Here is a 22581-nt window from a genome sequence, read left to right as displayed (position 1 = left end):
TTCTTCCAAGGAGCAAGCATCTTTTAATTTGATAGCTGCAGTCACCATCTGCAGTGATTTTGGAGCCCAAGAAAATAAAGTCTGTCACTGTTTCCATTGTTTCCCTATCTATTTGCCATGAAGTGATAGGACCAGATGCCAGATGCCTTTGTTTTTTGAATGCTGAGTTTCAAACCAGCATTCCCCATGGTTTAGAAGCTGATATCAGTATCTCAACCCAAAGAACTAGACCAAGCCTTCTGGCACCTGGCATCCTGAGCGTGGAAATCTGCCCTCCTTCCATGGCGCTCATGAAATGCCTCTGTATAGGGGCCCATTGGCTTGCTGAGGTGCTGGGACCCTGACAAGGGACACCAGCAAACAGCTTGGAAGCACCAGCTGCCAGTTCAGAGGACACTTCCAGGAAAGGTCGACAGAAGCTGCTCTGGCAGCCAGGCCTGCAGAGTTCTCCTGGACTCTCAACTTTTCCTTCTTTTTAATCACATAAGACATAAACTTTGACAAGCTTTCTCTTCTTGGGAGCATTTCCACAACTTCATCATTATTCTCTGGTGCTTCAGGCCAATGTGAAGCACTGCTGATCCCTTACGGGACCCTTAGCCACAAGTTCTGAGGGAACACGTGGGTGATGCCCGGCAAAGCTCTGAAATGCCAGAGCTGTTTACATTCCCAAAGTCTCAGGCTAAAAGATTTCTCCTTCTCCTACAGTTTGAGGTGCTAGCAGCTAGGAGGTGGGGAGAGGCCAGTGACAGCCTGGCACCATTCAGGGCCCCCCGTGATAGGCGAGTCCAGCCCCCAAATGGCCAAGGCCCGGCACGGAGCTGGTGATGGTGAAATGAAGAGGCTCTCCCGTTACAGAAAGCGGCACGTGGAGTCCCTGATGGTGCTGGCTTCCCTAATCAAATATTAGGAACAGTTGTCAGGAGGCCAATAGCAAAATCTCACAAAAAAGCCAAGTGGCTCCTGCCACGGGGTCAGGAAAGGCCTGTCTTCAGACATTCCTATGTCTAAAGGCATTCCTTACAGGCATCCTCTGAGGACAGCAACTCACAGGAGGTTCCTCTTCTTACTGGAAACTCTGCACCCATCCTTCCAGGACTCTGCCAGCTTAACTCCCTCATTCTCTCCCGATCTATAATCTTACAGATGCCGGATGGCTCTTTCAAGTTCCTCCAGTAGAGCTGGAAGGTGGGGAAGGACATAAGCTGTCTTGAAAGTTAGGATTCAGCTGACACAATGTGAATATGGAAGATTTCCAGGCAGCAAAAACCTTATAGCAAGATCTGCTGATTCTCTGATTAAGACAGGCAGCCTCAATCCATTTCAGACATTGGTGGAGGAGCTGCTGAAGATTGAAGCTGCTGTACAGTCCAGCTTCCCAAAGAATAACTCTTCTTTCCCAGCCACAAGCCTGAGGAAACCGGGATGAGCTTTCTGCAAACTCTGGGAGCAGAAGCACTTGACACAAAGCCAGCCCAAACATATCTGCTTTCTTGATAGGCCACCTGGAGACCATGACCTCAGGTGGAGGTGAAGGTGACTTGGCTGTGACAGACTGACTGGGCAGAGCCCTGGGGAAGGGGGAGCGCCTGAGACCTGGAAGAGTCATGACCTACCAAAAGTACCACAGCCTCTGTATGGAGAGGGCCCGCACACAGCACCTGGAGCCACAGCAGTCCTCGTAAGGGCGGCATCTGTGGGAGAGAGGGCACAGGCTGTCAGCTTTCTGCAGAAGAAGGGCCAGACCAACTGGGAGGCCCAGGCAGATTTCAGTGTGAAGGACAGAACTGCCACCACTGCATTTTATGAAACTAGCAGAGCTGTGGTGGCCCAAACAGAAGGCGCTGAGAAGGACAGTGTTTTTCAAAGCATCTGTTTGCTACACATCCCCGTGGGCAGCATCACAGTGGTTTCCTTCTGGAGAGGCCTTATAACTGGATGAGCAAAGACCTGCATGAAACCAGAGGGGAGCATCAGCATGCTGCAGATGCTGGGCAGTGCTGACCGCGTCAGAAGATGGGCACCTGAATCAACAAGGCCAGTGAGCTGAAGCGCAGAGGTTATGAAGCTGGACAAGTTCTGTGCTTTAGTCCTGGTCTTAACACTTACCGGCTGCAAGACTGCTAGCAAGTTACTCAACATCTATGAGCCTGTTTCTCCATAAGCAAAAGGCATGGGAGGGCAGGGCCTCCTTATAGCACTGCTTTAAGTCTGAAGGCCTCACCCTCACCTAAAGTGCTGACAAGGGCCATGGCTGCTCACACCTGTCCTGCCCCCTTGATGCTGCACTCATGGTGCTCAGCGCCCTTCATCCCTAAGCAGAGCCCTGAGAAAGGCCCTCACTCTCCAAGGACAGGCCCAGCGCAGGGCCAAGGTTCCCAGGGGTCAGCTCGGACTCCTCCAATATCCCCACTCTTCCCCAGCCCCGCTTTCTTTAAGAAAAGAGAGAAGCTATGAAAGCTTCTACACTTTGGCTTTTATAGACACACTTTCACTACAGCAGTTTCAGTCAAAGTGGCAGTGGGTTGAGTGTATGTTGAGGGGTAAGGCTGTTTCTCAATAATGTTAAATGATCGCAGAATTATGATCTATCAAGTTCCTGCCAATTTTCTTCCTAAAAAAAAAGTAGCTGGGAGAAATACACAATTTGATCCAAGACTTTGAACACTGAATTTTTAGGTAATTCCAGTACAAATTGACTTGTTTTATGTAGAAAAATATGTAGAAAATAGCTCCCTATAAAATATTAGCTAAGGAGTATTATGAGTTATAATGGAACTCCACACATCTGAGCTGTAGTGCTGTTTCTCCCTGGTTGGCTCCTGGGGCTTCGAGCTCTTTAAACACTCAGCACCCAATCACTGCTATATCCTCTATCATTTCAAGGATAAACTGAGCAGACAGACCCCCACCAAACCACTGCCATCACACACACACACGCCCATTCCTCCTGTAGTCCACAAACATGAACTTCTGTCTACTAGGTAGAAATTCTTGATTTTGATGGGAGGCTCCTACATGCTGGAGCATAAGCTAAAATCTGTTTAGCTTCGTTTATCCAACCAACAGCTAGCAGAGCACCAAAATGTGCGCTTAAAAACACTACTGGTTCTCACAACCCAGGCATCCAACACAGAGTCACCAAGCTGCCACTCTGAACTCAGCCTGTGTTGGGTCGGAGGCGGGGCGGGGGGGTGGGGCATAAAAACCCTAACAGAAGGACATGCAGGAGCTTTCTTTCTAGAAGAAGGGGACAAACGACAAGCAAGAAAAACACGAATGGGGTGAGATGGCAGTAAGTTCCACACGGTGAAAACTAAAGTAGAAGCTGGCAAGTTGAAAGCAGTGGGGAAGGAGTGGTGGATGAGACAGTGTAAAACCAGGTGTTCAAGGATGACTCACTGCCACGGTGACATTTGAACACAGACCACGCAGACATCCAGCCTGGCTGTGACGTGAACTGCACGAGGGCCTCAGTGCTAGGAGAGGCTTGCTGGCCCCAGGGCTGCCAGCCCTCCAGCTGCAGTGTGGAGAGGAAACAGCCAGGGACTAGGCCAGGGTTGGATTGGCACTGCACAAACAGCATCATCTGCTGACACCACACAGAGCACCATCCACAGTGACTCTTTGGGGTGTGTGTGTGTGTGTGTGTGTGTGTGTGTGTGTGTGTGCGTGTGTAGGGAGGGGGGCACTCAAGGGAGATAAAGGGCTTCTGCCTTTCTGACCATGAGTTTGCAAAGAGAAGAGCCCTTAGCAACTAAGTTAGATCCGAAGATAAATGTGATGATGTGCTAGAGAGAATTCAAAAATAGCCCCAAGATGCCCACCCCTCTAGAATGCACGGACTGCATGACTTCCTCCCCTTGAGTGTGGCAGGTCCTGTGACTATGATGGGATGGTCACTCCCATGATTATGAAACATTACATAAGGTAGGATGTTATATAAGACAGCTGTAGCAGACCAGGGGGCCCGCTGTGGCTTTGAAGAACAGAGCTAGGACTAAGGGTGGTCTCAAAGAGCTGACTGTGACTCCCAGCCGACCAACAAGGAAACTGGGACTTCATTCCTACAACATGAATGCTGTCAACAACTGAATGAATTTACAAGAGGACCTAAGCTCCAAAAGAGAGCACAACCCAGCCATCCCTTGGTTTCAGCTTTGTGATACCCGGGAGCAAAGGATCCCCCAGTGCTGTGTCCAGACTTGTGATCTATAGGAACTGTAAGATAATAAACACAAATGGTTTCAATCTGCTCACTCAGCAGTGACTTATGACTAAGCAATAGAGAACTTACACAAACGAGAACAAAGATTACACGCTTTGATCACATCTTACATTCGAGATGCCAGGTCAGTGCTTCACAACTGTCTTATTTAACATGCAAGTAAAATATTATCAACTCCATGTCTGAAATAAGCTCAAGTAACAAGCTGCTTGTCAACACTGAAATCAGATTGATTATATTCTTTGCAGCCAAAGATGGAGAAGCTCTATACAGTCAACAAAAACAAGACCAGGAGCTGACTGTGGCTCAGATCATGAACTCTTGATTACCAAATTCAGACTCAAACTGAAGTAGGGAAAACTGCTAGACCATTCAGGTATGACCTATATCAAATCCCTTATGATTATACAGTGGAAGTGAGAAATAGATTTAAGGGCCTAGATCTGATAGATAGAGTGCCTGATGAACTATGGAATGAGGTTCATGACGTTGTACAGGAGACAGGGATCAAGACCATCCCCAAGGAAAAGAAATGCAAAAAAGCAAAATGGCTGTCTGAGGAGGCCTTACAAATAGCTGTGAAATGAAGAGAGGTGAAAAGCAAAGGAGAAAAGGAAAGATATAAGCATCTGAATGCAGAGTTCCAGAGAATAGCAAGAAGAGATAAGAAAGCCTTCTTCAACAATCAATGCAAAGAAATAGAGGAAAAGAACAGAATGGGAAAGACTAGAGATCTCTTCAAGAAAATTAGAGATAGCAAGGGAACATTTCATGTAAAGATGGGCTTGATAAAGGACAGAAATGGTCTGGACCTAACAGAAGCAGAAGATATTAAGAAGAGGTGGCAAGAATACACAGAAGAACTGTACAAAAAAGATCTTCACGACCTAGATAATCATGATGGTGTGATCACTCATCTAGAGCCAGACATCCTGGAATGTGAAGTCAAGTGGCCTTGGAAAGCATCACTACGAACAAGGCTAGTGTAGGTGATGGAATTCCAGTTGAGCTGTTTCAAATCCTGAAAGATGATGCTGTGAAAGTGCTGCACTCAACATGCCAGCAAATTTGGAAAACTCAGCAGTGGCCACAGGACTGGAAAAGCTCAATTTTCATTCTGGAAAAGCTCAGGCTTCAGCAATACGTGAACTGTGAACTCTGTGATGTTCAAGTTGGTTTTAGAAAAGGCAGAGGAACCAGAGATCAAATTGACAACATCCGCTGGATCATGGGAAAAGCAAGAGAGTTCCAGAAAAACATCTATTTCTACTTTATTGACGATGCCAAAGCCTTTGACTGTGTGGATCATAATAAACTGTGGAAAATTCTGAGCGAGATGGGAACACCAGACCACCTGACCTGCCTCTTGAGAAATCTATGCAGGTCAGGAAGCAACACTTAGAACTGGACATGGAACAACAGACTGGTTCCAGATAGGAAAAGGAGTACGTCAAGGCTGTATATTGTCACCCTGCTTATTTAACTTATATGCAGAGTACATCATGAGAAATGCTGGACTAGAAGAAACACAAGCTGGAATCAAGATTGCTGGGAGAAATATCAATAACCTCAGATATGCAGATGACACCACCCTTATGGCAGAAAGTGAAGAGTAGCTAAAAAGGCTCTTGATGAAAGTGAAAGAGGAGAGTGAAAAAGTTGGCTTAAAGCTCAGCATTCAGAAAACGCCGATCATGGCATCCAGTCCCATCACTTCACGGGAAATAGATGGGGAAAAAAAGTGCCAGACTTTATTTTGGGGGGCTCCAAAATCACTGCAGATGGTGATTGCAGCCATGAAATTAAAAGACCCTTACTCCTTGGAAGAAAAGTTATGACCAACCTAGATAGCATACTCAAAAGCAGAGACATTTCTTTGCCGACAAAGGTCCATCTAGTCAAGGCTATGGTTTTCCCTGTGGTCATGTATGGATGTGAGAGTTGGACTGTGAAGAAGGCTGAGCACTGAAGAATTGATACTTTTGAACTGTGGTTGGAGAAGACTCTTGAGAGTCCCTTGGACTGCAAGGAGATCCAACCAATCCATTCTGAAGGAGATCAACCCTAGGACTTCTTTGGAGGGAATGATGCTAAAGCTGAAACTCCAGTACTTTGGCCACCTCATGCGAAGAGTTGACTCATTGGAAAAGACTCTGATGCTGGGAGGGATTGGGGGCAGGAGGAGAAGGGGACGACAGAGGATGAGATGGCTGGATGGCATCACTGACTCAATGGACGTGAGTCTGAGTGAACTCTGGGAGTTCATGATAGACAGGGAGGACTGGCGTGCTGCAATTCATGGGGTCACAAAGAGTCGGACATGACTGAGTGACTGAACTGAACTGAACAAGTTGCTTGGCATGTCACACCTCCTTTTAGCCCAGGCCACTGTCTCTGAAGCCAAGAAAGGATTTGGCAAATATTTCAGGAAGGTGTTTTGCACAGACGCTGCTTCTGCAGTGACACTCAGTCGTTTGTCAACAAAGGGCTACCTTCTTGGATCCCACATGATTTTCCTATTCTTCTGCTTGGACCAAGTCATCACCACAATGGTGTGTTGTGATCATGCTCATGAACTGTGACTGTGTAAGACTTCACAACCATTTACTCATGCAAATACCAACTGGAAAGGACTGAGAAGCAGGACAGTGGCAGGATGCCTAAGAAAGTAAAAGGGTTGAGAAGGCATAGAGGGGAAGGCGAAGTTTAATGTGGCACAGTTTAAAGCTTAAAATTTCCCAAAGAGCAAACCAAGCCCAGAAGAAACAGAAGTGAAGGTGAAAATTCAGCAGATGGTAACAGACAAGGTGAAGGAGGCATAGACTTCTTGGGCAAATGGTGGGAGATCCCTGTGATGGAGTTACAAACAAATTCAGCAACCACTCTTTAATTATACCTGAGGGGGTTTTGCTTTAACATGGAACTGCATATTGACCAGACTGCCTGTACCATTCCATACCAAGAACTCTCTACAATTAGCAGATAATGTAATCATAAAGACAGAACTAACATAGGAAGATGAGACACTGGGTAAAATAAGGTGATGATTTGGAAAGAACTACCAAAGTTCCCACAGTATTATACAACAGAACAGTGTTTTCAGATATTGTAACCCACTAGTGGACTATGAAATCAAGTTATTGGGTTGTAACATCATGTATTTAGGTAAAGGTAAAGATCAATTTTTTAAAAATCAGAGGGTATCTCACAAAAGGAATGTTTTGTGAAACTTAGGTTTTGGTCACATACAGCCACACAGATATACACATTGCTTCAAACCTACTGTTGTGGAAGCCCCAGGTCAAAAGTCAACAGGCTCAAGTTTCTGTTGTGTCTAGAAGGGATTCTTTCATCCTCTTGGTAGGTGCTGGGCAGCTGCAAGCCCAAGTCTCCTGACTAGCAGATCACTTCCTGCTGTTAATGATGCTGGGCTAAGTCTGGTCCCCTATGACTTCTGTCTGGGTAACACTGATGCTGCTCCTAATTCTACTTGATGTCCTATAAAGATCACATTCTAGAACTCTCGTGGAGAGTTCTGTCAGTTAGAGATATCCCTGCTCATCTGCTTCTTATGGACAACCTCTGAATGAGGGTGGGAGGTGGCTGCCCAGGATGGAGAACACAGACGGCAGACACGTGCAGCTTAGGAGCAGTGAGACTGCGATCTTCCAAGCTCAGAACAGTTTCTTTCTCACTGTTCTGCCACCTTCACCATCAAGATGTTTCCTGTGGAATTAGCTTGACTCCTGACTATAACTAGAGCTGCCCAGCTCTGCACACAGTGAGGGCTGACCATGAACTTGGTACAAAGGAGGAAAGCAGATATAAGAATAAAAATTTAGGAGGGAAAAAGATGGCGGTGGAGTAGGTGGACATGGAGTACATCTCTCTCCACAGATACATCAGGAATACACCTTCAGACACAGAGGTGCATGCAGAACACCAGCTGAGAGCGGACAGGAGTACCTGACCAGTGGAAAAGAATATATAGAACCATGCAAAACTCGGTAGGATGAAGGAACTAGGGGGAAAAACAGGAGTGTTAGTAGGACTGGACCTGCCCTCAGCGGGTGGGGGAACTGAAGCAGGAGTCCAGTCCCCACAGCGGAGCAACTGTCTGAATCAGAGGAGAAACATTGAAGGTTGAGGGTGAAACAGCTGATATGCGACAACCTAAATGGAATGAGAATCAGACAGTCCTTGCTGCAGCCATACATACCTCGGACAGGAATGCTGGTCTCCTGGAAGGCACAGAGGCTGGGAGCTGGAATTTAGGGAATGTGGAGCAATCCCAGGGCGAGGGCTGCTGTTGACTGAGACAGATGGATTGAGGGGATGTTGGGGAGGAGACTGTGGCAGGAAATGATGGTGGAGGAAAGGCAGGCAGCCGTGGAAGCAAGGCGATACTGCTGAGTCACAACAGTCTCTCTCTTCCCACACGCCAGCATCAGCAGCTGAACAATAGAGAGGCTGGCCCATCAAACGCCTGATGCACTGAACCACAGAGTAGGATGCCAGCCAGGGTGCTTCTTTCAGTGACTGATGCCCTGAACTCCAGAGTAGGACCCCACTCAGGGTGCCCCTTTAAGTGCCTGACACACCCAAACAACAGACAAGGACTCCAGGCAAGGGAGCCTTCTAAGTGCCTGAATGTGCATAGCTATGGAGAAAGACTGGCCAAAGAGGCCTTCTGATCGTCAGCTACAAGAGGCTCAAAAAGACTCTGATAGGGCCATAACTCCTGTGGTAGAGGCAGTCTGTGTCCCTGCACACTTGGTGCTGTCAGGGTCCCCGCAAGCCAAGCAGCTGCTCCACCTTCAGACTCAACTCACTGGGGCAGAGCTGCCACAGGCAAAAAAAAGTCATGTCTATGCGCACAGGGTTCCTTCGGTCGTGTCCGACTCTTTGTGACCCTGTAGACTGTGGCCTGCCAGGTTTCTCTGTCAGAGAGGGAGTTCTCCAGGCAAGAATACTGGAGCGTATTGGCCAATACTGGTTGCCATACCCTTCTAGGGCACTATATTTCCTGCTGCCCTAGCTGCCAACCCCGCTGAGTACCTGGTGCTGCCAGAATCCCTGCGACCCAAGCAGCTGCTCCACCTCCACACCTGGCCCTCACAGGGCAGACCCAAATCCTCCAGGGCAGCCTTAGGAGCTAAACCCCAGTGGACGACACACAGGTAGAGGTGGAAATCAAACCACAATTGAAACCCAGGGGTACTGTGCTAAGGAACCAGCTGTACAAGCTGCAGATTAAATCCACACAATCAACTAAGCAGACTCTGTGTCTATGGAATATATAAAAGGCCACTGAGAGCTCCCACAAAAGAAAATGCTCTAGCTCTCATAACTGTGGACACTGAAGGCAAGAACATCCAGGAATAGGACCAGATTAGAATCTGAGCTGCCCCCAACAGCAGGTCCAGAGACCAGCATGGTGTTGGAGGGCATCCTAGGGAGGCAAAGTGGACTGTGACTCCCAGCGAGGTAAAGGACTCTTGACAGCGGTAACTCAAGAAAAACATTATTTTTTTCTTTGACTTGTTCTGTAGATTCTGTTGGATTTTTTTCCCCCTTTTGCTCATCTGTTGTAATGTCGATTTTATTGGCACTAAGAAATCCAACTAAGCTTTTGAGCTTTTTTTTTCCCCTCAGTTACATTGTTTACCTCTGTCATAAAACTCTGCCTCCTAGTTGGACTTTTGCAGTTCTGTGGAGTTTTCCTCTTTTTTTTCTTTTCTCTTTTTTTAATTTTAATTTTTTAAACCTATTAATATTGTCTACATTTATTCCTTTGTTTGCTTTTCCTACTTTTTTTCTCATTGCAGTTAACCTTTAACATACATAAATCTTCTTTATCTACCTGTATTTAACTCTGTATATCTATTCTTTCTTTCTTTACCTTCTCTGCTTTCCTGTCAATATATTTGCTAGTTTAATTAGTTTTGTTCTGGTAGACATAATTTTTGGTTCCCTTTGTTCGCCGGGTCAATCTATTGTACTTTATTTTTGTTGGACTGTTTTGATTTTGCTTATGGGTGTTTATGTATATGTGTATATTCAGTCACATTTTCTAATGTTGTTATAAACCTCTGCCTCTACATTGGACTTTTGCAGTTCTGTGGAGTTTTCCTTTTTTATTCTTCTTTTTTTTTTTTTCTTTCTCTCTCTTAGAATTTTAACTTTTTTAAACCTATTATATTTTTCTACATTTATTCTTTTGTTTGCCTTTCCTACTGTTCTTTTCCCATTTCAGTTAATCTTTAATGTATATAAATCTTCTTCATCTAGCTCTATTTAACTTTGCATATCTATTCTTTCTTTCCTTTTTTTCTTTTCTTTCCTGTCAACATATTTCTTAGTTTTGTTTTCATTGCTTTATTCCCCACTTGGCACCTTGCTTTAGTTTTGTTTTCCAGTTTGTGCTTAAGTTAGTTTTGTTCTTAACTGGTCAATATAATTTTTCATTTCCTTTGTTTGCCGGGTCAATCTACTGTACTTTATTTTTGATGGACTGCTTTCACTTTGCTCATGGGTGTATATGTATATATGTATATTCCATTATTTTAATTATTATTTGCCTGATTTTGTAACTGCTGTTTGTCTGGGGTTCATCTTTGGTTTCTTATTTTTGGATATTTGTTTTAATCTCAATGCCATAACAAACCACTTGTGGAATCTTCGTTCCTGACCAGAGATCAAGCCCTGAGCCTTGATCTGACTCCAAGACCTTAGACTACCAGAGAACTAACCCTAGGGAGGATCAAATAGTGAGAACTAAAGGAAACCATTTCAATACAAGACTTGGCATCACCCAACCACCAGTAGCATCCTATGCAGGATGCCTCACCTAAATAAGAAACAAAACAAAAATACAAACCCAATCATCAGCAGACATGATTACCACCTCACTCAGCCTTGCCCATCAGAGGAAAAATAAACAAACAAAAACTCAGCACAAATTTCACCCTACACAAAGCTCACACAAACCACTGGACCAACCTTAGGAGAAGAATGAAGAATGAATGAATTGATATCTAGTCACATAGCATTGTGGTCAGAGAAGATGCTTGATTGTGATTTTAATTTTCTTAAATTTACTGAGATTTGACTTGTGACTCAAGATGTGGTCTATCCTGGAGAATGTTCCATGTGTGCTTGAGAAGAAGGTGTCTTCTTCTCAAAAAAAGAAGAATGAATTCAACCTTCTTCAAGGAAAGAATTCAACTTTCTTTGAAGCCTGGGAAAAGGAGACCTTAAACACAATAGCTTAAAAATAATAATAATGATGAAAAACCAGAGAAATACTGAACAAATGAAGGAACAAACTAGAAAAACAGAAGTCCAAATAAATGAAGGGGACACAGGCAAACTACCCGAAAAAGAATTCAGAATAATGACAGTAAAGATGATCGAAAACCTTGAAAACAAAATGAAGAAAATGCAACAATCAATTAACAAAGACCTAGAAGAATTAAAGAATAAACACACCGAGACAAACAACATAATTACTTAAATTAAAAATACTCTAGAAGGAGTCAACAGCAGAATATCTGAAGCAGAAGAACAAATCAGTGAGCTGGAAGATAAAATGGTGGAAATAACTTCTGAAGAGCAGAATAAAGTAAAAAGAAGGAAAGGAGCTGAGGACAGTCTCAGAGACCTCTGGGACCATATCAAACACACCAGTATTCGAATTATAGGGGTCCCAGATGAAGAAGAGAAAAAGAAAGGGTATGAGAAAATTTTTGAAGAGATTATAGTTGAAAATTTCCCCAAATGGAAATGGAAATAGTTAATCAAGTCCAGGAGGCACAAAGAGTCCCATACAGGATAAACCCAAGAAGAAACATGCCAAGACACATTCTAATCAAACTAACAAAGATTAAACACAAAGAAAGAATATTAAAAGCAACAAGGGAGAAGTAACAAGTAACATACAAGGGAAACCCCATATGCTTAATAGCTGATCTTTCAGCAGAAGCTCTGCAGGCCAGAAGGGAATGGCAGGATATCTTTAAAGTACCGAAAGGGAAAAATCTACAACCAAGATTACTGTACCCGGCAAGGATCTCATTCAGAACTGATGGAGAAATAAAAAAACTTTTCAGAAAAGCAAAAGTTAAGAGAATTCAGTACCACCAAATCAGCTTTACAACAAATGTTAATGGGACCTATATAGTCAAGAAATATAAGAGAAGAAAAAAGATCTACAAAATTAACCCCAAACAATTAAGAAAATGGCAATAGGAACATATATATCAATAATTACTTTAAATGTAAATGGATTAAATGCTCCAACCAAAAAACACAGACTGGCTGAATGGATACAAAAACAAGGCCCATATATATGTGGTCTACAAGAAACCCACTTCAGACCTCAAGACACATATAGACTGAAAGTGAGAGGATGAAAAAATTCCATGCAAATGGGAAGCAAAAGAAAGCTGGAGTAGTACTCCTCATATCAGCCAAAATAGGCCTTAATAAAAAGAAGATTACAAGAGGTAAGAAAGGACTCTACATAATGATCAAGGGATCAATTCATTAGGAAGACATAACAATTGTAAATATCTATGCATCCAACATAGGCACACCTCAATACCGAAGACAAACACTAACAGGCATAAAAGGAGAAATTGACAGTAACACAATAATAGCAGGAGACTTGAACACCCCACTCACACCAATGGACAGATCGTCAAAATAGAAAGTTAATAAGGAAACACAAGTCTTAAATGGTGAGTTGGATCTCCTTGATATCTTCAGGAGATTCCAAATGAGGAAGAAGACACCTTCTTCTCAAGCACACATGGAACATTCTCCAGGATAGACCACATCTTGAGTCACAAGTCAAATCTCAGTAAATTTAAGAAAATTAAAATCACAATCAAGCATCTTCTCTGACCACAATGCTATGTGACTAGATATCAATTACAAGGAAAAAAATGTAAGAAACACAAACACATGGAGACTAAACAACATGTTTCTAAATAACCAAAGGTGACTGAAGAAATCAAAAGGGAAATCAAAAAATTTCTAGAGACAAATGACAATGAAAACACGACAACTCAACACCTATGGGATGCAGCAAAAGCAGTTCTAAGAGGGAAGTTTATAGCAGTACAATCCTACTTCAAGAAATATGAAAAACATCAAATAAACTTAACTTTACACCTAAAACAACTGGAAAAAGAAGAACAACAATACCCCAAAATTAGTAGTAGAAAAGAAATCATAAAGATCCGAGTAGAAATAAATGAAAAAGAAATGAAAGAAACAATAGTAAAGATTAATAAAACTAAAAGCTGGTTCTTTAAGAAGATAAACAAAATTGACAAAACTTTAGTGAGACTCATCAAAAGAAGAGAAAGAATCAAATCAACAAAATTAGAAATCAAAAAGGAGAGGTTACAACAGACAGTTGTATTGTCTATTTCTTTGCATTGATCTCTGAAGAAGGCTTTCTTATCTCTTCTTGCTATTCTTTGGAACTCTGCATTCAGATGCTTATATTTTTCTTTTTCTCCTTTGTCCACTGGAGAAGGGAATGGCAAGCCACTTCAGTATTCTTGCCTTGAGTACCCCATGAACAGTATGAAAACGCAAAATGATAGGATACCAAAAGAGGAACTCCCCAGGTCATTAGGTGCCCAATATGCTACTGAAGATCAATGGAGAAATAACTCCAGAAAGAATGAAGGGATGGAGCCAAAGCAAAAACAATACCCAGTTGTGGATGTGACTGGTGATAGAAGCAAGATCCGATGCTGTAAAGAGCAATATTGCATAGGAACCTGGAATGCCAGGCAAATTGGAAGTGGTCAAAAAAGAGATGGCAAGGGTGAACGTCGACATTCTAGGAATCAGTGAACTAAAATGGACTGGAATGGGTGAATTTAACTCAGATGACCATTATATCTACTACTGCGGGCAGGAATCCCTCAGAAGAAATGGAGTAGCCATCATGGTCAACAAGAGTCTGAAATGCAGTACTTGGATGCAATCTCAAAAACGACAGAATGATCTCTGTTCGTCTCCAAGGCAAACCTTTCGATACCACAGTTATCCAAGTCTATGCCCCAACCAGTAATGCTGAAGAAGCTGAAGTTGAATGGTTTTATGAAGACCTACAAGACCTTTTAGAACTAACACCCCCAAAAGATGTCCTTTTCATTCTAGGGGACTGGAATGCAAAAGTAGGAAGTCAAGAAACACCGGGGGTAACAGGCAAATTTGGCCTTGGAATGTGGAATGAAGCAGGGCAAAGACTAATAGAGTTTTGCCAAGAAAATGCACTGGTCATAGCAAACACCCTCTTCCAACAACACAAGAGAAGACTCTACACATGGACATCACCAGATGGTCAACACTGAAATTAGACTGATTATATTCTATGCAGCCAAAGATGGAGAAGCTCTATACAGTCAACAAAACTAGACCAGGAGCTGACTGTGGCTCAGATCATGAACTCCTGATTACCAAATTCAGACTCAAATTGAAGAAAGTAGGGAAACCGCTAGACCATTCAGGTATGACCTCAATCAAATTCCTTATGATTATACAGTGGAAGTGAGAAATAGATTTAAGGGCCTAGATCTGTTAGATAGAGTGCCTGATGAACTATGGAATGAGGTTTGTGACATTGTACAGGAGACAGGGATCAAGACCATCCCCATGGAAAAGAAATGCAGAAAAGCAAAATGGCTGTCTGAGGAGGCCTTACAAATAGCTGCGAAAAGAAGAGAGGCAAAAAGCAAAGGAGAAAAAGGAAAGACATTTCTCCAAAGAAGACACAGACGGCTAACAAACACTTGAAAAGATGGTCAACATCACTTATTATTCAGTTCAGTTCAGTTCAGTCGCTCAGTCGTTTCCGACTCTTTGCGAACCCATGAATTACAGCACGCCAGGCCTCCCTGTCCATCACCATCTCCTGGAGTTCACTCAGACTCAAGTCCATTGAGTCCGTGATGCCATCCAGCCATCTCATTCTCTGTCGTCCCCTTCTCCTCCTGTCCCCAATCCCTCCCAGCATCAAAGGCCTTTCCAATGAGTCAACTCTTCGCATGAGGTGGCCAAAGTACTGGAACTTCAGCTTTAGCATCATTCCATCCCAGGGTTGATCTCCTTCAGAATGGACTCGTTGGATCTCCTTGCAGTCCAAGGGACTCTCAAGAGTCTTCTCCAACACCACAGTTCAAAAGCATCAATTCTTTGGCGCTCAGCCTTCTTCACAGTCCAACTCTCACATCCATACATGACCACAGGAAATACCATAGCCTTGACTAGATGGACCTATGCGGCAAAATAATGTCTCTGCTTTTCAATATACTGTCTAGGTTGGTCATAACTTTTCTTCCAAGGAGTAAGCGTCTTTTAATTTCATGGCTGCAGTCACCATCTGCAGTGATTTTGGAGCCCCCCAAAATAAAGTCTGACACTGTTTCATTAGAGAAATGTAAATCAAAACTACAATGAGATATCACTTCACACTGCCAGAATGGTCCTCATCAAAAAGTCAACAAACTGTAAATGCTGGAGAGAGTGTGGAGAAAAGGGAACGCTCTTGCACTGTTGGTGGAAATGTAAATTGATCCAGCCACTATGGAAGATGATATGGAGATTCCTTTAAAAACTAGGAATAAACCACATATTACCCAGCAATCCCACTCCTAGGCATATACCCAGAAGAAAACAAAATCGAAAGAGACTATGTATCACATTCTTCATTGCAGCACTATTTACAATAGCCAGAACATGGAAGCAACCTAGATGTCCATCTACAGATGAATGGAAAGTTGTTGTAGGACTTCCCTGGTGTCCAGCAGTTAAGAATACGCCTGCCAATGCAAGGGACGTGGGTTTGATTCCTGGCCTGGGAAGATTCCACATGCTATGGGGGCAACTAAGCCTGTGTGCCAGCACTACTTAAACTTGCACTCCAGAGCTGGTGCTCTCCAGCAAGAGCGGCCACTGCAGTGCCCAAGCACCACAGTGAAGAGTAGTAGCCCCCACTCGCCACAACCCAGAAAGTCCATGTGCAGCAAAAAGGACCCAGCATGGCCAAAAACAAACCTAAAAAATAATAATAATAAAAAAAGAAGTTGTTGTATGTAAATACAATGGGATATTACTCAGCCACAGAAAGGAACACATTTGAGTCAGTTCTAATGAGGTGGATGGACCTAGAACCTATTAATGAAGTGAGTCAGAAACAGAAAGATAAATACTGTATTCTAACGCATATATACATAATCTAAAAAAATGGAACTGAAGAATTTATTTACAGGGCAACAGTGTAGAAATAGACATAGAGACTAGACCTATGGACATGGGGAGAGGGGAGGAGAGGGTGAGATGTATGGAAAGAGTAACATGGAAGCTTACATTACCATATGTAAAACAGATAGCCAACAGGAATTTGCTGTTGGCTCTGTGTCAACCTAGAGGGGTGGGATGGGGCGGGAGATGGGAGGGAGGTTCAAAAGAGAGGGGACATATGTATACCTATGGCTGATTCATGTTGAGGTTTGATAGTAAACAACGAAGTTCTGTAAAGCAATTATCATTCAATAAAAATTAAACTAAAGAACAACAATATCTTTCATAAACAATCAAAACTCACCTCAATCAACTAACATTTTATTTGTTCTATTTTTAACCCAAGAGCCTTTTTTTTTATTTTTTTAAGCTGGTTTTATTTATTTATTTTATTTTTAATTTTATTTTTACTTTATTTTACTTTACAATACTGTATTGGTTTTGCCATACATTCCTTTATACAAAAATAAAGCATTATTAATTTAAAAAAAAGAATTAAAATTTAGTGAGGCTCTTTCCCTCCTTTTTTTGGTGAGTAAAATTCTGTGAGCCACACTCAGAAGCTGTGGGATGTGATGCAGAGGAATGTTGAATGACTGAACTGTGCCTCCCCAAAGTGCCTGTGTTTAAGTCCTTACCCTCAGTGTGACTGAATTTAAAGATGGACCCTTTAAAAAGGTAATTACGGTTAAATGAGGCCATAAGGGTGGGGTCCTGATTTGATAAAAACACTTCCCTTCAGAGTTGTATTCATCAGGAAATATTTACTGCTTTGAAACCTGAACTCCTGCAGCAAACTAGCTCCCATTTTAGAAGAAGCACACTAGATTAGAATCTCCACAAGTTTTTAAACATATTCAGAGCCTCCTGTCTCAATTACACACACACATACCTCAGCCTGGGAACAAAGATTACAAGTATACAAATTTTTATACAGTGGAATACTACTCAGCTTTAAAAAGAATAAAAAATGCCATTTGCAGCAACATAGTAGGACCTAGGGACTGTTATACTAAGTAAAGTCAGTGAAAGACAAACACCATATATCATTTATATGTGGAATCTAAACTATGACACAGAAGAACTTACTTATGAAACAGAAACAGACGCACAGACATGGAAACAAACATACAGTTACCAAAGGGGAATGGTGGGGACTGAGGGAGGGATAAATTAGGAGTCTTGGGATAGCAGATACAGAAAACCAAATAAAAAATAGATAAACAACAAAGTCCTACTGTAAATCAATATTCAATATCAATAAAAACATTTTAAAAAGTAATTGATTCTGATATACTAATTCAAATTAGTCTCTGTTGGCAAGATTCAAGATCTAAGTGCTCTAGCTCTCACTTTTAAGGATCCAAATTTGGAACACCAGCAGAAATATGCAGTCAACTGATAATCTGCTTCCATTTCACAAGACAGTGTCCTTTATGCTCAATCTGTTTAGCTGAAGATCCATTCATTCCAAGCACACCTGTGCTATCTGTGGTACTGGCCTGTCTCCCCGTGTGGATCCTGGGATACGCCAACTACTTGAAGGAGCATGAAGGGTGACACCGGCACCCCCTTTTCTTTGCTGCTTTCATCCAGTGAAGTGATGTGAAGTCAAAGTCACTCAGTCATGTTCAACTTTTTGTGACTATACAGTCCATGGAATTCTCCAGGCCAGAATACTGGAGTGGATAACATTTTCCTTCTCCAGGGGATCTTCCTCATCCAGGGATCAAACCCAGGTCTTGCGCATTGCAGGCAGATTCTTTACCAACTGAGCCACAAGGGAAGCCCCTTCTTCCAACGAACCTGCTGGTAAACTGGGGCCCTAAGCACACCCCTGCTGACATTCCAAATAATTTCAATTATAAAAGTAATGTTAAATGTAATACAGAGCTTAATTAAAAGTAGCCAGCATTAGTAGGCAGTCTAGCTGCTAAGTCATCATCCAACACACCCGGTCTCGTCCTTCTAGTGCACAAGCCTTGAGATGGCATTGGTGTTCCAAAGTACAGCTGAAGACTGACTTAAGCCCATGACCTTCTCTCTGCTGTGTGCAGAGCTGCTTAGGAGGGAGACAACAGAACTGGGTTTTCCTTCTTGTCCTACTCTGTGTGCCAGATCTTCCAACTTGCGGTAGAAAGGAAGACATTGCTTTGCAGTACCATTAATAAATCCACTCCCAGACATTCTGAATTATAGGTCTAAGGCTCTGAAACACATGATTGCTTTAGAAGAGTGAAAAGAGCATGTAAATGAGCTGAAATGGGCCCCTGGGTCTGCTTCTTGTTAACCAAGTATTCTCCACTGTATCCCAGGATCCAGCACAAGTTGCTACAAGGACAGAAAAAGAATGGTCCATTCTAAGCAGGTATGAACACATAGGTAAAAATCAGGGTGTTTCTCTCCAAGAAAATGAAAGGTGATGTAGTTTTGAGGATGCTTCTGCCTGCAAGACTGTCTGCCCCAAGTTAGAGATTTGTCACAGCAGCGATTAAATGCAAATATAACAGGATGGCCCCTTTGGGAGTTCAAGGAGCCGAAGAGGTAAGCATGCGCCATCTCAGCACTGCCCAGGAAGGGCAGGGTCTACACACCAGACACATCCATTCTCGGCTTTTGAGTCACATAAGTCTCAAGAGTAGAGAGACAGAGAGCAACATCAAGTCAGAGAGTGTCCAGTATTAATAAAGTTACAAACTCTATTAAAAAAAATAGCCAACTGTTGGTGAAGAGATTTTTTATTGTAAAATGGTAATTTATGTTTAAATTGATTCATGGAAAATCATCCCAGCATTTACTGCAGCCACTGAAATATGAGTCGAGTCTTCAAGGTGGAGGACTAGACATGGAGTTCGTTGGGGATGGTTTTTGTTTGTTTGTTTGTTTTGGTGTTAAAGAAAGGAGCATGGCTGAAATAAGGACATTTTAGGGTTTTAAGTAAATTTCCATCAATCCCATCTCAAGCACAAGGCCAACTCTTCCAAAACATGCTGGGATAAATCTCAGTGGGCTATTTTCTCCCTTCTATGTATCAGCCAGAACATTTTTTTTCCTCTCCAGTTTCTTAGTTTGATGGTTGGTCTGTTCTCCTCAGTTATATTCCGTATGGATCTTGACACCTGGACCTGCTTCTTACACGACCATTATTATCTGCATTTTCCCACAGAGCAGAACACAAGGCAGATGCTTAAGGACTTCCTGAGCTAGAATCAGGAAATACATTCAAGGTTATCAGAGGTTTTCAACTTAACTGTGACAAACTGGGCTCCTGGAAAACACTCAACACAGCCCCACAGTATGAGAGAAAACTCCAAAGGGGAAATGAAACTTGGGGCAGAGGCAAGGTCGTCGGTCCCTCAGCATACAACGCCCTTGGCAGGTCCCCACTAAGAACCTGAAGAGCTCTGCCCCTACTCCCGTGTATCGAGGAACCCACCCCCCTTCTCCCCGCTACATCGCTGATTCACATTCCCTCTCAACTTCCCCGCTAGAGGCTGGCTGCCCAAACCTTCCACAGCCATTCCAGTGAGAGTACACCCTCCAGCATTTGAAGGGGTCCTCATGTTTCTGGAGTCTTCTTACCTCCAGGAAAGCATGCCAAGTTTGGGTACAATTGGTTCCCCATCATCAGGAAAAAATGCCCATTCACTCTCACCACTGCAGCTTCAGACAGTATTAACATTTTTAGCAACCATAACACAGCTGAATCATAAAGAATTTTCTGTCAACTAAGCTTCCAAGCTTTTCTCAGTCAGTAAGTTCTATCTTCCCACTCTGTACTGGTATAGGGCTCAGGGACCTAAATATAGGATCTTACAGTTATTCATAATAAAACTTAAACATATGAATCTGGTTCATTATTCTAGCCAGTCAGGAGCTTTGGGAGCCTCATTCTGTCACTCAAGGTATTCACTATTCCTCCCAGATTCCTGTATTGGCCCCAGGAGTGCAGAATATATCCTGTTCCTCTTCTCTGCAATGACCATAGCATAGCCCCCACAGGAAGGTCAGGCGTACCATGAGGCTGGGGCCTGAACAGACCGGGGGATCTTTCACATCCTAAACCACAGTCCTGACATCTTCCACAGTCAGACAGGCTACCTGGAGTAAGAAACTCAATGGAAGAGAAAGAGAGAAGGCCACTCCACATAAGGAGTCTTGGCCTAGCTCATGAAAAGTCAGAGAGGAGATGGCCAGGAGTGTAGGCAGAAAGGACCCTGCTGGAAGGGAGGGGGCATGTGCACCCACGCATGTTACCCAAACACTATCTGGTGTTCTCTGATGAGCTGTCTTGGACAGATCAGTTCCATTAAAGACCTTCCTTCCATGTTGGTATTTTATTAATCATACTTTTATATGTACAGCTATTACACCAGCCACAAATCTACCTAACTGGCCTGTTTATTTAGACCAGAACTCCCTATCTTATCAGTTGGGATAAAAGACCTGCTATTACATGTCTCCATGCATCTCAGGACTGTCAAATCACAGTCTCGTGATTCCATTGAAACAATGAGTCCAACCTCACAGGATGTTAGCAGGCAAACCCAAATTAGTTCCAAATGATCACAAAAGGCCCCATTAATCATCTTGTTTAGATTCTCCTGAAGCCTTCACATGGGTTCCCTACTATTTTGCACTTAAAATCTCAGTAGTCTGCTTGCTTCAGTAGGCTGCTTGCTTTCTTGACATCCTGGGAATTCCAGCCTTCTCCTTAAACAAAGTCTTCTGTGATTTTCACATTTCAGGTTTCCCACTAATTCCCCAAAGCACTCTTCCTGTTCAGATGGATATCCATGTGTCACAGCCATCTCTTTCCCAATATTGAGTCTATCATCCAAAATATATTACTTACCACCAATTCTACCTTCTTATAACAAGGTTTTAAAGTATTTTTTAATGCATTAATTTATTTTTAGCCTTATTATGGCAGATCATATTTCCAGCCTTTCCTCTAGGGCCCAGACCTTCCTTGGGAAAGTTCTTCATTTCAACAAGGCAGCAGTAAGGCTTCCTGAGCAGAACCCTTTACCTGTGGGCATATAAAGAGGAAAGGAGGCAGCCCAGGAGGAGCCCCTGGAGCTTCAGGTGGACACCCTGTGATGAACGGTCTGGAAAACAGTGGTTTTCAACTCTGGCTCACTCCCAATTACTGGGCAACTTTCAGATACACCTCTGAGACCTGTGGATTTGGAATCGCTGCTCAGGTGAGTCCAGAGCACAGCCAAGATGGAGAACCAGGGCCCTGCAGCGGCAACATGGGCATCGGTCTTTGCTCTCAGGGCACCCGGAACATCGCAGGAGAGGAGACACTATCTTGGGTTTCTTGATCTGTTTTCTTTTTAAAATAGTTTTACTGAAGTATAATTAATATACAAAGAACTGTGTATATTTAAATGCAGAGTTTGTTGATTTTGTACACATAAAAACCCACATACAATACCACCATCACAAATGAGGTAACAGACATATTCTGGTAAGTTTCAGTATTGAATATCTGTGAGAAAAAGTCTTTTCAGAAGAACGTTCATCTCTCCAGTCACAGGCTTTTGACCTTATATGTCTAATATGCTGGCTTATATGTCTTATATGCTGGCTGTCATGTCAAAAACGTCACAGACCTGAGGATGAATTGATGGTTCTTTCTGTCAACCTCAGCTGAGGAGTCATATGCCAGAATCTTTTCCTTCCTAGTCTGACTTGGTTTCCCTGACAGGCAGAGGTTTGCCTGTCTGTGGAGATAGATGGTTACAGTCTGGTGACCTTTCAACACCTCACGGTGAAGTCACACATATCTGGGCTGTAAAGAGGGGGATGCAGTGGCTGCTAAAAGACCAACCATGAGCCTTTAGGGTGGGCGGAGGTACCCTGAGTCATTCCTCCAATGACACATCTTTTACCAGAAAACATTTCAAACCTGAATAAACCAAAATCTGTTGTACTTAGGGTAGCATATGTGGTTTACGTAGGGAAATTCCATTCTACTTCCTCCATGGAGAAAGCATTATAAGTGCTTATTACAAGACCTA

At 43.0% G+C, this 22581-nt stretch overlaps 1 protein-coding gene across 2 annotated transcripts in view; it reads right to left on the bottom strand.

Moving 5' to 3' along the window:
- The window catches only part of VOPP1 (vesicular, overexpressed in cancer, prosurvival protein 1), a 168798-nt gene that overhangs the window by 36076 nt on the left and 110141 nt on the right, over window positions 1-22581 (bottom strand). Inside the window, exon 3 of one of the 2 annotated variants that reach the window (XM_018038387.1) lies at window positions 1617-1694. The exons of the other annotated variant lie outside the window; for it this stretch is intronic. Coding sequence (XP_017893876.1) covers window positions 1617-1694 — 78 coding nt within the window. The remainder of the gene's footprint in view (window positions 1-1616; window positions 1695-22581) is intronic. 2 annotated transcript variants of the gene reach the window in all.

Source organism: Capra hircus, chromosome 22 (assembly GCF_001704415.2).
Source record: "Capra hircus breed San Clemente chromosome 22, ASM170441v1, whole genome shotgun sequence".
NCBI lineage: Eukaryota > Metazoa > Chordata > Mammalia > Artiodactyla > Bovidae > Capra > Capra hircus.
The sequence above is the reverse complement of the archived record's forward strand: the minus strand, read 5'-3'. Positions and strand labels throughout refer to the sequence as shown.